Below are 15,684 nucleotides of genomic sequence, written 5' to 3' on the forward strand. Positions count from 1 at the left end.
AATTTTCCATCCGCCAAGGCCCCTATCCTGCTAATTGGCTAATAATCTCTAGTTTTCTTTGCTTCAGCAAAGAAACTTCAGAGTTGAGCCCAGTGCCTCTCCCATATTGCAATATTGTTGATACCTATCAAAATAGTCCTGAGTACAGTCTTTTTGCCATTTCAATAAGTGTCAGAATAATTTTTTCATTAACAGTATATTTAAATGTGTCTATGTTTAAAAAGCTTCACAAGCAAATCTAATGTAGCTCCATGGTTGAAAATTCTGATAGACAGTGGTTAAGAGTATGGATTCTGGAATGAGACAGACCTGGTTGGAAATGCCAACTCTGCTTCTTGCAGCTGAGTGACTAAGCAAATTACCTAACCTGAGCATCTCTCTTTCTGTTGTCTGTCTCTCTGTCTCTCTCTTTCTCTCTCTTTCACTCTCTCTCTCTCGAGTTAGTGAAAAGATCCAATGAAGGCCCTTAAACTACTAAGTACAGTACTGGTACCCAACAGGCACCAAATTAACCAAATATTACTGGCTCTAAGTAATAATTATCAAAGGATGGATATGTTGCATTCAATAAGAAAGTTTTACATAAGGAAAAGATAAAATAGGTGATTTATTTTGTAACTGTGAAAACTATGTTTATTTTGAATACAAATCTTGAATTATCTATGGATGAGTTTGAAATAAATCATAGAAGAGAATCACTCTTTGGATTTTTAATCCAGGTCCTTGTGTGTGTATGAAATACATACATTTCTTCCTTGTTAGTCATGGAAGGGCAAAAGTGGACCAAAAACAGGTCAGCTAAGACAGGTATGTCTGGCTTCTGGGCTGCAGCTCAGCATGTTGTAGGCTAGGGTCCAGTGACCTTCATTGGCTGGCTGCCCACAGTCCCCGAGACCCTAGGCAGTCAGGCACTGAGCTCTGTCCTCCAGCTGAAAATGATGAAGAGCACATGGCTTCTCCCAGGTCATTGTCAGGGTGACTCAATTCTGCTGGAAGCCCTGAGGGCGCACATGAGACAAATGCTTTACAAGAGAGCCAAATTTGATCTACAAGCTTATCTCAGGGTATAGTCCAAATAACAGTTATGACTCCAAGCACAGGCAGCCATGCTCACCGCTCTCTAAAGAAGCCAGTACTTCTGACGAGGAATTGAAAGTCAATATGGGAGCTCCGCTTTTGTGTCCATTCCCCATAATAGAGTTCAGCTTCTATGTTAAATGAATTTTCACATACATTTGTCCACTTGAACTCCTGCTTCTTTTTGACTGTTGCCTAGAGATGGTTCTGGAGAGTAGGTTATTTTCCCATCGTGATCAGCAACTGCTCTTCAAAGTACAGGAGCTGGTCCACTTCAAAACAGTCGCTGGCTCGAGGCACCACTTTTTCCAAACGCTCCCGGATCTGTGCTTCGCTAGCATTCTGATGCCTTGCTCTCTTGAGGTAATTATAGACCTCTTCAAATACTTCTGTCCCCAGCTTCTGCATGGCTGATCTGCCAAAGAAGTTACAAAAGATTACGAAGAGTTATGTATTAAGATCACCTGCAGGAAAATGTGCTTTTAAATCATTGATTTTACAAACATTGTCATTCTGGGATTTAGAAAAAAAGGGGGAAAAAGGGCACAATGTCTCCACCCTAAACATTTAACAATATTCAACAAATAATGCCTCAATGTCTATTATGTGCCAGGTACCCTTCAAGGAACTGGGAATATAGCAGTAAACAAGTTAGGCAAAGTCCTGCCCTTGTGTGTGTGTATATATAAAATACACAGATATACACACATATGTGTTTATATAAATGTATGTATATATAACACATATACACATAAGATAACAGATGGTTCTAAGTGCACTGAAGAAAAAGCAGGGTGAGGCAGGCAGGAAAATCCTTCTGAGGAAGTATCATTTAAGCAAAAGCTCTCAGGAAGTAAGACAAATACTAGGGGCAGAGAATTTGGGCCCTAAGCCTAAAACATATTGGAAAAATAACAAGAAAGCTATTGTGGCTGGAGTTAGTAGAACAAAGGGAAACAGGACTGTGGGATATAAAATCCTGAAATAGCTAATAATAACAAAATAACAATGAGGAGGAGGAGGAGGAAAATGAGGGGGAGAATAGTTTTATTTGCCACTTGCCAGGCCCTTTTCTACTCACTTTGCCCTTACAATCACACTTAACCCTTACAACAGCTTTACGAAGGAGGCAATTTTTAAAATCCCTGTTTTACAGATGAAGAAACTGAGGCTTAAAAGGGGCAAAGTTATTTGGCCAAGTTTCCAACAAGGCCAACATTCATTTTTTCCACACTTCCAGTGTTTGTCCTTATGTCAACATAATCTTTACGTTATAATCACATTGCCATATTTAGTGTGTTTATTTCACCATTGACTATTTTCCTCTATCTCCAGAAAGGGTCACAAACTAAAGACCTATGGGCAAAATTTGGCCCACAACATGTTTTGTCAATAGCATGTTTTATCTTCATTATTTTTAAATGTTTTAATGTGAATGTCTTTATGTGGGGCCTGCAAGCGCTCTGTGCTCTGCATTTTCTGACTGTCTTTGACCTACCTCCCCTATGTTTTATCACCTTATACCAGGCTGCTTCTCATAGTTCTTCTACCCGCTTAACTCAAGGGCATTCAAGTTGGTGGATTTAGGTTTGCGGTTCTTCACAGTTGTTGTTTTTAATGGCCCCATATTGTTCCACTGAATTTATGTGCCAATATTTACTCCATTATCCCTTCACCAAACAATGAGCTTTTTTTGCTTCTTTTCACTATAACATAGTATGACTATCTCATCTTTAGACATTAGGCGTTTTCATTTTAGAGGAATATTTTATGACATCAAATTTTTAGGAGTTGGGCTATTACGTGTGTGTGTTCACTCTAAAAATTTATGTGCGTACTTAGGGTTTCTGCACTTTTCTCTGAAGAACAGAGAAAAGACTAAATGTATGTTGTGCTTGATTAAATGATAAAAATGTTATGGGAATGAGATTATTAGGTCAAAGTGTATAAATATTTGTGTGACTTTAACTTGAAGAAATATTTCTTTTTCTTCATTTCAATGGATTTGGTAAAAAGAAAAACCAGGATGTGTATTTTTTCACAATTTTTAAAAAATTTTTTATTTTTATTTATTTATTTTGAGATGAAGTCTTGATCTAGTTCCCCAGGCTGGAGTGCAATGGCGCGATCTCGGCTCACTGCAAACTCCACCTCCCGGGTTCAAGTGATTCTTCTGCCTCAGCCTCCTGAGTAGCTAGGATTATAGGTGCCTGCCACCATTCCTGGCTAATTTTTGTATTTTTGGTAGAGACAGAATTTCACCATGTTGGCCAGGCTGGTCTCGAACTCCTGACCTCAGGTGATCCGCCCACCTTGGCCTCCCAAAGTGCTGGGATTGCAAGCGTGAGCCACCGTGCCCAGTCTTTTCTCACAATTTTTGAAGCATTAATGCTTAACAGTAATGATGGTAATGTTGATAATAACATTGGAGACATTAGTCATAGACTCACTCATTTTATAAGCTTTTATTGTTCAGTGTTATTCAACCTTGTAATCTCTAAATCATAGGATATGTGTTACGTATTGTGGCATATAAAGAGATGAGTAAGTAATTCTTCTAGCTGTGGTTTAAAGACTAGTAATGACAATGCAAGACATAAATTTTTAATTTTAACTAACATTTCTATAGCCCTTTAGAGCTTGCAAAGTGCTTTTGCATTCATTATATCAAATGCTCCTTGTGAACTAGGCAATTCATTAAACATTTGTCTTCATTTTACAGATGAGAATAAGTAGGTTTTTAGTAGTTTTTCACAAGTTCCACAGTTAGTGTGGTGGAGTTTGGACTCAAATGCCGATCTTAAAACACCAGATGCTGGCGAAACCAGCAGTCCTAGACTCCACAATAGGTTTCCCACCTTCTGTCATGAGATTATCAGGACTGATTCCAGCATGCCTGACATCCCTAGTCACCTCATTTACCCCCCAAAATCAGGTGTTTCTTTTGCTGACATCTACCAAACCCTGGTCATTCCCTTCATACATTGATTACTTCAGTGACTAGCCCACTCTCTTTCTTCCACCTTGTACTCTTGTCATCATTCTTGACTTCTGTATTCTTGCTGTCTCTGGTTTTGAACTGCCTCACATTCAGCCATCATTTCTTTTACCCTACCTGAGTTGCACATTCCCATGATCATATCAATTGACCTCATCAGTGCCAATGACTACATAACCTCTGAAACTGATTTCACGCCTCCTACTCTCTAACCACCCCCTCTGTGCCCTCCCACCATACTTACCAGCCAATCTTCCACTTCATGGTGCCCTTCATTCCTTTGACTCTACCCCCAAGGTAATAATTACTCACTCCCTTTGTAACCTCATATACTCAATCCCCACCTCCTCACAGTTATATTTCATGGCCCATCATCACAACCATTATCTTGCAAATACCTTTGACTTTTTCCACCCCTTTTCCCTTTGTTTGGCAAAGACCTAATGTTTAAACTCAGTCATGTACCTACTCCATGGCTGTACCCAAACAAGAGAATATTTACGGAGAAAAGCATCCAAATGTACCAAGTCTCTCATTTAAGATGATAATCTTGATTCAGAATGGTGCTCAGCACTACCCAACGATCTTACCGTATCTCCCCAGTATGTTTATTTTCCTCCCCAAATGACTATCTCAAATGTTTGCCTTTATTCTTTTAAAAAATATTTTATTTTTGATTTTTAAATTTTATTGTGTATATTTGAGGTTTACAACATGATGTTTGGGGATACATATAGATAATAAAATGGTTACTATAGTGAAGCAGATTAACATATCTATGACCTCACATAGTTACTTTTTAATGACAAGAACAGCTAAAATCTACTTATTTAACAAAAATTCCCAATACAATACAATTTTATTAATTTTAGTCCTCATATTGCACATTAGATCTCTAGACTTGCCCATCCTACCTATCTACTATTTTGTATCCTTTGACCTACATTCCCTCATTTCCTCTCCCCTACCAACCCTGCCTGAAGTAACCATTGTTTCATTTTCTATTTCTGTGTACTTGAACTCTTTTTTTTTTTTTAATTATTCCATATATAAGTGAGGTCATGTAATATTTTTCTTCCTGTGTCTGGCTGTTTTTCACTTAGCATAATGTCCTCCAGGTCTTTCCATGTTGTGGCAAATGACAGGATCTCCTTTTATAAGGCTGAATAATATTCCATTGTATATCTATGCCACCCTTTCTTTATCCACTTTTTCATTGATAGATATTTAGGTTGTTTCCATATCTTGGCTATTGTTCACAATGTTGCAATGAATATGAGAGATATCTTGATGAAGTGGTATTTTCTTCTCCTTTGGGAAGAGGGATTTGCTGGGTCATTGGTAGTTATATTTTTAATTTCTTTAGGAACCTCTATATTGTTTTCCATAGTGGCTGTACAGTCTACTGTCCCCCAGCTGTATATATTAGGGTTCTCTTTTCTCCACACCAACATTTGTTATTTCTTCTTTTTGATAACAGACATTCTTAGGGGTTTGAGGTGATATTTCATGGGTTTTAATTTGCATTTTTCTGATGATTAGTGATATTGAGCACCTTTTCATATATCTTTTGGCCATTTTAATGTCATCTTTGGAGAAATATCTGTTCAGGTCCTCTGCCCTTTTTTTTTTTTTTTTTTTTTTTTGAGACGGAGTCTCACTCTGTCGCCCAGGCTGGAGTGCAGTGGCTGGATCTCAGCTCACTGCAAGCTCCGTGTCCCGGGTTCACGCCATTCTTGTGCCTCAGCCTCCCGAGTAGCTGGGACTACAGGTGCCCGCCACCTCGCCCGGCTAATTTTTTGGATTTTTTAGTAGCAACGAGGTTTCACCGTGTTAGCCAGGATGGTCTCGATCTCCTGACCTCGTGATCTGCCCGTCTTGGCCTCCCAAAGTGCTGCAATTACAGGCTTGAGCCACCGCCTCTTCCCATTTTAAAAATTGAGTTATTTGGTTTTTTGCAGTTAAGGTGTAAGAGTTTTTATAAATTTTGGATATTAACGACTTATTAGATATGTGGTTTGCAAATATTTTTTCCCAGTCTATAGGTTGTCTTTTCCTTTGTTAATTATTTCTTTTGCTGTGTAGAATCTTTTTAGTTTTATATAGTACCATTAATTTATTTTTGCAAAAGATCAGAATAAAAATAAATCAAATAGGGAATAAAAAACATAGAAAAAAATTAATCAAACCAAGAGTTGGTCATTTGAAAACCAAAACACAATTGAGAAAGCCCTAGCTAGACTAACTATGAAAAAAAAGAAAATACACAAATAATAAATCAAAACAGAAATAAAAGTGGAGACATTATAACAGATGCATCAGAAATAAAAAAGGATTATAAGGGACTGATATAGTTTGGATACCTGTCCCTGCACAAATCTCATGTTGAACTGTAATCCCCAGTGTTGGAGGTGGGGACTGGTGGGCGGTGTTTGGGTATGGAGAGCTGTTCCCTCATGGCTTGGTGCTGTCCTTGTGATAAGGAATGAATTCTCACAAGATCTGGTTATTCTAAAGTGTGGCACCTCTCCCCTCCCCACTCTCTCTGTCTTGCTACTGCTATGTTACATGCCTGCTCCCACTTCCCCTTCTGCCATGAGTAAAAGCTCCCTGAGGTCTTCCCAGCAGCCAAGCAGATATTGGTGCTATGCTTGTACAGGCTGGAAAACCATGAGCCAATTAAACCTCTTTCTTTATAAATTACCCAGTCTCAGATATTTCTTTATAGCAATGCAACAATAGCCTAATACAGAAAATTGATACCAAGGAGAGGGGTATTGCTATAAAGATTCCTGAAAATGTGGAAGCAGCTTTGGAACCTGGGTAATGGGCAGAAATTGGAAGAATTCAGATAGCTCAGAAGAAGACAGGAAGATGAGGAAAAGTTTAGAACTTCCTAGAGACTGGTTAAATGGTTGTGACCAGAACCTTTTATAAGGTTTTATGGTGCTGATAATGATATGAACAGTGAAGTCCAGGCTGACAAGGTGTCAGATGGAAATGAGGAACTTTGGGAACTGGAGCAAAGGTCACAGGTGTTATGCCTTAGCAAAGAGCTTAGCTGCATTCCGTCCATGCCCTAGGGATCTGTGGAAGTTTGAACTTCAAAGTGATGATTGAAGGTATCTGTCGGAAGAAATGTCTAAGCAGCAAAGCCTTCAAGATGTGGCCTGGCTGCTTCTAACAACATATGTTCAGATATTGGAGCGAAGAAATGATGAAATTTGGAATTTATATTTAAAAGGGAAGAAGAGCATAAAAGTTTGGAAAATTTGCAGCCTAGATGTGACAAAGAAAGAAAAAGCTTTTTTGGGGGGAGAGAAATTCAAGCAGGCTATGGAGCAACCACTTGCTAGAGATATTTGCATACCTAAAAGTGGGTCAAGTGTAAATATCCAGACAATGAGGAAGAGGCTTTAAAAGCATTTCAATGATTTTCATGGCAGCCCCTCTCATGACAGGCCCAGAGGCCTAGGAGGGAAGAATGAGTTCAGGAGCCAGGCTAAGGGACCCACTGCCCTGCACAGCCTCAGGACACTGCTCCTCACATCCCAGCTGCTCTGGTTTCAGCCTTGGTTCAAAGAGGCCCAGCTCAGGCCAGAGCTCCAGATGGTGCAAGCCATAAGCTATGGCAGCTTCTACATAGTGTTAGGCCTGCAGGTGCACAGAATGCAAGAGTGAAAGTGGCTTGGAAGCATCTGCCTAGGTTTCAGAGGATGTATGCAAAAGCCTAGTGTTCAGACAGAAGTCTGCTGCAGAGGTGAAGCCCTCACAGAGATACTCTGCCGGGACAGTGTGGAAGGAGAATGTAAGGTTGGACTGTCACCCTGGTTCTCAGCCAATGACCTTACCTATTTTCTCAAATGGAAAACCAAAACAATCATATAAACATTCCATTTTCCCAGTACTCAAACTGCCCACTTATTTGGATCAGTAACTATATACTTGACCTCCTCTTCTGTGCCTAATTAAGGGATCCTCCCTGCTCCTATCAAAGACAAAACTCTACCTGAGTGCTCTGGATCCTGGCCTCTGTCACCATCACAGTGACATTCCCTCCTGCAGTCATCTTCTCTCTTTACCTCACAATCACTTTCTACCTCTACTGGATAATTCCTGTCAGGGTACACACATGACCTGCTCTATCTTTTCCTAAACAATAGAGCCTCCTTTAACCTCCACATTGCCCAAGGCTCATCCCCTTCTCAACCCATCACTTTGATCTCTATTCCCAACAAAACTTCTTGAAAGAGTTTTATTTGTTGCTTTTTTACTGCACACTTTTTGTCAATCCACTCCTCTTGAGTCTTGGTCCTCTCTTTCTCCCTGAAACTACTCCTGCTATGGTATCAATGACTTTCATATGGCCAATTCCCCTGGTCACTTCTTTGTACACATAAATTTTTAAATTCTTTTTTAAAAATTGAGGTAAAAGTCATTTACCATAAAATTCCTGTTGTTTATAAATTGGCCAGTCTGATGTATTTTGTTATAGCATTGGAATGGAGTAAAATACTTAAATTTTCTGTGCCTTGGGTTTCTTATATTTAAGTGGGGATTTCATATACACACATACATGCATACATATATACACACACCCCTTATCGTGATAGCTATTATTTTACTATCATGCACGTTATTGTTGCTTCCTCAGTGGTGAATTGCACAGCAATCCTATTTCTGTTAAACTGGAAGCCTCAAACAATTTTGTAGCTCTATCTTGGTTAAGATACTATTTTAGTTTTTTTAACTTCTCTGGATGAATTTGAAAAAAAAGACACCAGGAGACTAGTGACACAGTGGGAGTGAAAAACATGTAATTTCTTAGAAATAATCATGAAAACCTGGTTTACCAGAAAGCCTTAAGAGAACACAGGCATAGTTTAAGGAAACCCTGAAAATGATTTTATGGAATATAAGAAATCTCTGCACATCAAATATGTATGAGTCACTGCAGGAATGGAATGGTACAATGTACTTTACCTTTAATATTGTCATTTCAACAATCATTTGGTGCTAACAAGCATCGGGAATCTTCATTAAGGATACATTTTACAGAAAGAGGTTTAAAATTCTCCATATGTAGTGTTTCAAATGGCTGTCTCTGAATCAGGTGGGCAAAGACAGAACAGCTTTCTCTCCAGGAACAGGCAGGCGAACTGGTAGACGCTTCCATAGCCTGCAGCCCGCCCAGATGGAGCATGTTCCTTGAAGGCCTCTTTCTGTCAATAGCACTTCCCTCTTGCTCAGTTCACCCTAGGCATGATCCTGAGTGCAAACGTTGGTTTAACATACTGTTAAAAACCATTTCTAAAAAGATTATTTTAATTGTGACTTAAATACCCGCCATCATTCATAATCATAGTAAATGCAGATGGACTAGACTCACTGACTGAAAAACAAAATCCAGCTAGGCGTTGTTACAAGAAATACACCTACAACATGAGAGCATTGAAAGATTAAAAGTAAAATAATTTTTCACAAAGCTACCAGGCAAATAATAACCAAAAGAAATCTAGGGTAGCCATATTAATATGATAAAAATACATTAAAAGGGATTATTAGAGATAAAGAAAGTCACTACATAATAATTCAATTCACAAAGAAGAAAAAAAGAATTCTAAATGAGCATGCATCTAATAAAACAGAATCAAAATACATAAAGCAGTATAAAAAGAAACTGTCAGATATATTCTTACAATGTTGGATTTTAATATACCTTGCTCAGTGATTGATAAGTGAAGCATTCAAAATATTAGTAATGATAGAAAATATCTGAATAACATAATAAGCTGAACTTAACAGATACACATAGAGCAAGACATTCTTCCCAGGCTCTCATGTAACATTTACGAAAACTGACCACGTGCTAGACAATTTAAGCTTCAATGAATGCTGAATATCAATGAATGCTGAATAATTGGTTTCACATAAAATCTAGTGTCTGACCACAATAAAATGGTTAGAAATCTGTAGTAAAAATAAAGATTAAACATTTATAAGTATGAGTAAATTTTAAAATAATACATTCTACATAAATTATGGGTCAAAAACAAAACCAGTCATGCCATAAACAAACTCATTTTAGGCTGACAGAAAAGCTATAGGTGTTCCCATCTTAGAATATTGCCATGTAAACTTATTCTGATATTTGGAAAACACACTATAATAGTTCTGCAATGATGCATTTGAATTTTTAGGATTCATAAATAGAAAATTCTATTTAAGAGGACTCTTGCTGTTATCTAAGATGTGAGAAGGGAGGGCAGTGTTCTCTGTGCTGTTCAAATTAAAAGAGTTCCTATGTTCCCTTTTTCAAAGAGAGGGATGTGGGGTGGCAGGAACTATTCCTTTATTTAGTTGGGTATCGCAAATAAAAAGAACTTATATTTTCATTTTTTCTATTTCTATGCTGTATTTCCTTTCTAAATTTTATCATTTTGTTCAAGAATCAAAAGCCTTTTAAGTTTTTTAGGGATCGTCAAACATCATTTTAGTCCAAATACTTCATTTACAGGTTGTTTTGCCCAAGACTGAATTGGCAGTTGGGGACAAATAGGGGACTAGAGTCCAGGTTTCAGGACTCTCAGGACAGTGCTCATTGGCTGGATAATGATCCCTGGACACAGGAGTCAGGAATCCTGAAGGAAGGTTCCCTAATGTTCTAAAATTTGAACTATTTGGGGTCACATCCCAAATATGTGTTTGGCTGACTCCCCTGCTGATGAAAAACTATTAAACACCAAGAAAGCTCTTCCTCTCTCCCCTGCCCATTTCCTCCAAACTCAGTCTCTCATCCTTCAAATTCCTTTACTTACTTCTTCCTGTGCTTACCTTTCATTTATAAAAAAATACATTTTATCACATCTACTTATTTGCCCATCAATCATAGACCATGCTGTGTACCCTCTAATTATTTATCTTTATCTCATAAGGGTTCTAAAGAATAGAGCCATAGCTGCTTAGTTTTATAAGGATAGTATGTAAAATGTCCTCACATTTTAAATATTATTTTAATTTTGAATCAATCCCGTACCAACAGCAACGTTATAGGAATAGTATAAAGAACTCTTTTGTCCCTGAGTTTTTTGAGAATAAGTTGCTACCCCAATGTCCCCCACTCATACTTCGTGTATATTTTCTACGAATAAAAACACTTCTATGTAACCACAGAACTGCCAACAAAATCACCAATCAAATTGACATTGATAGATCTGATTCTCTTATCTTGTATATGGAAACATTCAGATTTCCCCCAGTTGTCCAATAACACTGCCTTATAACAAAGCATTCAAAATAATCATGAGTTCCATTTACTTGTCATGTCTCTTTATTTTCCTTCAATGATCTGGATGCTTGAATGTCCCTCAATTTGCATTGCTCATGCCTTTGGAATTTACCAGCTCTTACCCTCTGGTCATCCATCCTTTTTATGTATTAGCCTAAAGGATGACTTCAGGAGTAGTGTCTTTCATTATCTTGAGGCATTATTAGAGAGCTCCACCTACACCAGTTCAAGAAGGTTCTCACTTCTCTTGGGTAAGAACAAAGCCCTGATAGTAACAGGAGAAGGATCTTGCCACTTCCAGGTGCCTACTAGTGATTCTTCCATGCAATCTGTTCCTGTTGTACTGTAAAAAACAGGACTCCTCCTAGGGAAGGGAAGCAGCTTGTGAAGTGAGTTTCCAGAAGCTCAGAATACAATGCTTTGTCCCAAATATTTCCCTGTACCCCCACCATCACACTTTATAAATCCCACCAGTGAAGGGTACATTCATACAGCTGAATAAATCACTTCTCAAAGCAGCTGTTAGCTTCCTAGGATAAGGGTCAGGGGCTGCAAAGCTGAGCACGGTGAAAAGACTGAAGCCTCGTCAGACACTCTAAGTGCTGGATGGGATTCTGCCGCCAACTTTCTGGGTGAGGGACTTTCACTTTTCAGAGCCTCAGTTACTTCATCTGCAATGTAGACTAAATGATTATTAAGGATTCTTTCAGCTCTAAATGTTCAGATTCAATTATAAGTGAGAGCTCAGGAAGACATTCTTTGCTTATAGGTGATCAATAATTATTTGTTGACAAAATGAAGTAAAAAATGACTCAAAGGCCAGAAGAAAATAGACACTTTGTGAGTCATGAATTTCACTCTTTTTAAAAATAGTATCTGAGTAAGCAAATTATTTTTAAGAGCTTTCAATCATGAGTAGTTCTTGCTCAGAGAGAGGGGAATATAGAAGAAAATCTGTTTTTTTAAGAGTATGTTAAGTACCAGGAACGTTTTGTTTTTATTTCATCTTTGTGGAATTCCCTCTTTTATTTTTTTATATATTTTTTAAATTGATAAAAAAATTATATATAACAACATTTCTTATTTTGAGTGTACAGCTCTATGAGTTTTGACAAACTCATTCAGTCATCTAACTCACACTTCAACTGAGATACAGAGCAATTTCATCACACTCCAAAATTCCCTCATATCCTTTTGTAACCAAATCCACCCTCCACCCCTTGGTGATGACTGACCTGTTTCTGTTCCTTCAGTTTTGTCTCTTCCAGAATGTCATATGAATGGAATCATTCAGAATGTAGCTTTTTAAGAAATGGTGACTTTCACTTAACACAGCATCTTTGAGATTCATCTAAACTGTTGTGTGTATTATAATTTGTTTCTTTTATTGCTGATGAGTGTTTCACCGTATGGGTGTGCTGCAGTTGGCTTATCCATTCATAGCTGGCCAATATTTGGGTTGTTCCCAGTTTTTGAAGATTGTGAATAAAGTTGCTATATGTATTCACATGTAGGTTTTTGTGTGGACGTATATTTCCACTTGACTTGGATAAATACCTAGGAGTGGAATTTCTGGATTGTATGGTAAGTGTATATTTAATTTTATAAGAAACTGCTTATTGCTTCTCAGCCTTTTGGCAAAGATCAAGTGTGAATAAACCACTCAACTGTTTTCCAAAGTGGCTGTTCCATTTTGCATTCCCACCAGCAGTGTATGACAGTTCTAGTTGCTACATATCCTTGCCAGACTTGGTATTTAAAAAAAAATAAATAAATAAAACCAGCCGGGTGCAGTGGCTCACGCTTGTAATCCCAACACTTTGGGAGGCCGAGGCGGGTAGATCATGAGGTCAGGAGATCAAGACCATCCTGGCCAACATGGTGAAACCCCGTCTCTACTAAAAATACAAAAATAAGCCAGGTATGGCGGTGTGTGCCTGTGGTCCCAGCTACTTGGGAGGCTGAGGCAGGAGAATCACTTGAACCCAAGAGGTGGAGGCTGCAGTGAGCTGAGATCGTGCCACTGCACCCAGCCTGGGTGACAGAGCATGACTTCATCTCAAAAAAAAAAAAAAAAGAAAAAGAAAAAAATTTATGCCAAGCACTTGATTATCTATTTTTTAATGTGTTATTTACACAATCATATAAGGTATGCAATATAACTCCTGTTTTACAGTTGAAGAAACTGACGCACAGATGTTAAGTATAATAACCACTAAATGGCACTGGCACTACATGGGGGGTTCAGATTGTTTCTCATTCAGGCTTTGCTCCTAGCTAGCTGTGTGGTCTAGTCACTCAACTCTCCAGGCCAGTCACTATCTTCCTTTATAAATGAAGACATTAACTTCTGGAACAATCTCTAAGCTGATTTTTAATATCTATTAATTCTCAACAAACTGGAGACATTGCTAATGGTTTAATGGATACACGGAAGGTCATTATCTCTAATATTCATTACTCAAGCCCCCAGATTTACAAGGATGTTTAGGGCATCAGAACTTAAAAATATTTACTGATAAATGGTTGTGTATAAAATTAGTCCACCCTGAAAACTGCCTCTTTGCTGAATGCTAGTTTCTATCTCCATCCATCACACTAAGAGTTCTGTTACTGGTGAGCTGTGACAAGGTAAACACAAAGAGCAAATGCAAAGTAAACTGACTTCATTAAAATGGCATCACAAAACTTGCAGATGCAGGATTTCACATGGTGCGTGAATGTGTCCCCCAAGGTTCACGGGTTGGAAACTTAATCCCCAGTGCAGCAGTGTTAAGAGGTGGGATCTTTAAGAAGTAATTTGGTCTTGAGGGCTCTGCCTTATGAATGATTAATGCTGTTACTATGGGAGTGGCTTAGTTATTGTAGGAGTGGGTTCCTGATAAAAGGATGATTTTGCCCCCCTCTTCCTTCTCTCTTTTCCCCTCTCTTTTGCTCTTCTGCCTTCTGCCATGGGATGATGTAGCAAGATGGCCCTTACCAGATGCTGGCACCTTGATATTTGACTTCCCAGCCTCCGGAACTGTGAGAAACAAATTTCTTTTCTTTATAAATTACTCAGACTGTAGTGTTCTGTTACAGCAACACAAAATGGACTACGTGATGAAATCATGTTGGAATCTTGTGCTGTCATTGATAAGAAAGGATCTGAGCATTAGGTCAATTACCAAAAAGCTGAAAAATCAGTAACAATGATGACAGACTCTTCAAACAGGATGATTTAAATTTTAGGAAATTGGAAGAAGACTTTGAGAAACTTAACAAGGTCCTCCAATATTTCCCCCAAAATGATCTTCTCTGATTTGACTATGCTTGTTCCTCCATATCTCCCTGATCCCTAGACTTCTTCTGTCTTCTATCCACATTCTCTCCCAAGGTGGGTCATCTAGTTTCATGACTTTAAATCCTCCCTTAAACTGTTGGTTCTCAAATATGCACTTGTCACTTCTCTCCTAAACTCCAGATTCATGTATTCAACTACCTACTTGATACTTCTGTGTGGATGTCTAGTAGGATGTCTAATAATCTTAGAATTATTGTGCCCAAATTCCTGTTCTTCTCTCTGAAATATCTTAATACTATTCAGTCTTCCCCATTTCTGTTTATGTCAGTTCCTGCTCAGATCAAAAACCTCTGAGTTATCTTTGATTCCTCTCTTTCTCTCACATTCCAGTAGTCCAGTTTCTTTCATAATCAGATCAATTAGTAAGCCCAATCAGCTCCACTTGTAAGATGTAACTAGGATCCCAACACTTCTCACCATTTCCACTACTACTCTGTCTCCCACCTGATTATTTCAGTAGTCTCTTCATTAGTTTCCTGTTTACACCCTCACTACTCTACACTCTGTTGTCAACTCAGCAGCCATGGTAAGGCCTACTTTCACTTCTCTGCTCAAAACTCTATTGGACTCTTCATCTCAGAGTAAAGGTCTTTCCAGTGGTGTATAATATCCAATCACATCTCTCCAGATTGCCTACCTTCCTCCCCTCACTCGCTCCATTCCAGCTGCACTGGCTTCTTGCTCTTCTTTGAACACATTAGGCACATCCTGCTCCGGGACATTTGCACTTGATGCTCCCTCTGACTAGAATGCGCTTTCTCTGCATATCCATATGTTTCTCTCCTCATCATCTTCAAATCTTTTCCCTCATGTCATCTTCTCAGAGAACATATTCTGACCACCCTTTTTAAACTGTAATCTTTACCAATATTCTGTACTACATATTCACCAGCTCTGCTTTTGTATTTTCTTCTTAGTACTTGCTACTTTCCACCATGATCTGCTTTTCCCTAATATTTTATGATTTATTAATCACCC

General features: G+C 38.4%; 1 protein-coding gene across 4 annotated transcripts in view; it reads right to left on the minus strand.

Annotated features, from left to right (window-relative positions):
• Positions 1 to 613: 613 nt before the first annotated feature.
• The window catches only part of NEK11 (NIMA related kinase 11), a 302,909-nt gene continuing 287,838 nt past the window's right edge, over positions 614 to 15,684 (minus strand). For all 4 annotated transcript variants that reach the window (XM_038002888.2, XM_008009148.3, XM_038002887.2 and 1 more), the window contains one exon: positions 614 to 1,492. In XM_038002888.2, coding sequence (XP_037858816.2) covers positions 1,297 to 1,492 — 196 coding nt within the window. In that variant the 3' untranslated portion in view covers positions 614 to 1,296. The remainder of the gene's footprint in view (positions 1,493 to 15,684) is intronic.

The sequence above is a fragment of the Chlorocebus sabaeus genome, chromosome 15, assembly GCF_047675955.1.
Source record: "Chlorocebus sabaeus isolate Y175 chromosome 15, mChlSab1.0.hap1, whole genome shotgun sequence".
NCBI lineage: Eukaryota > Metazoa > Chordata > Mammalia > Primates > Cercopithecidae > Chlorocebus > Chlorocebus sabaeus.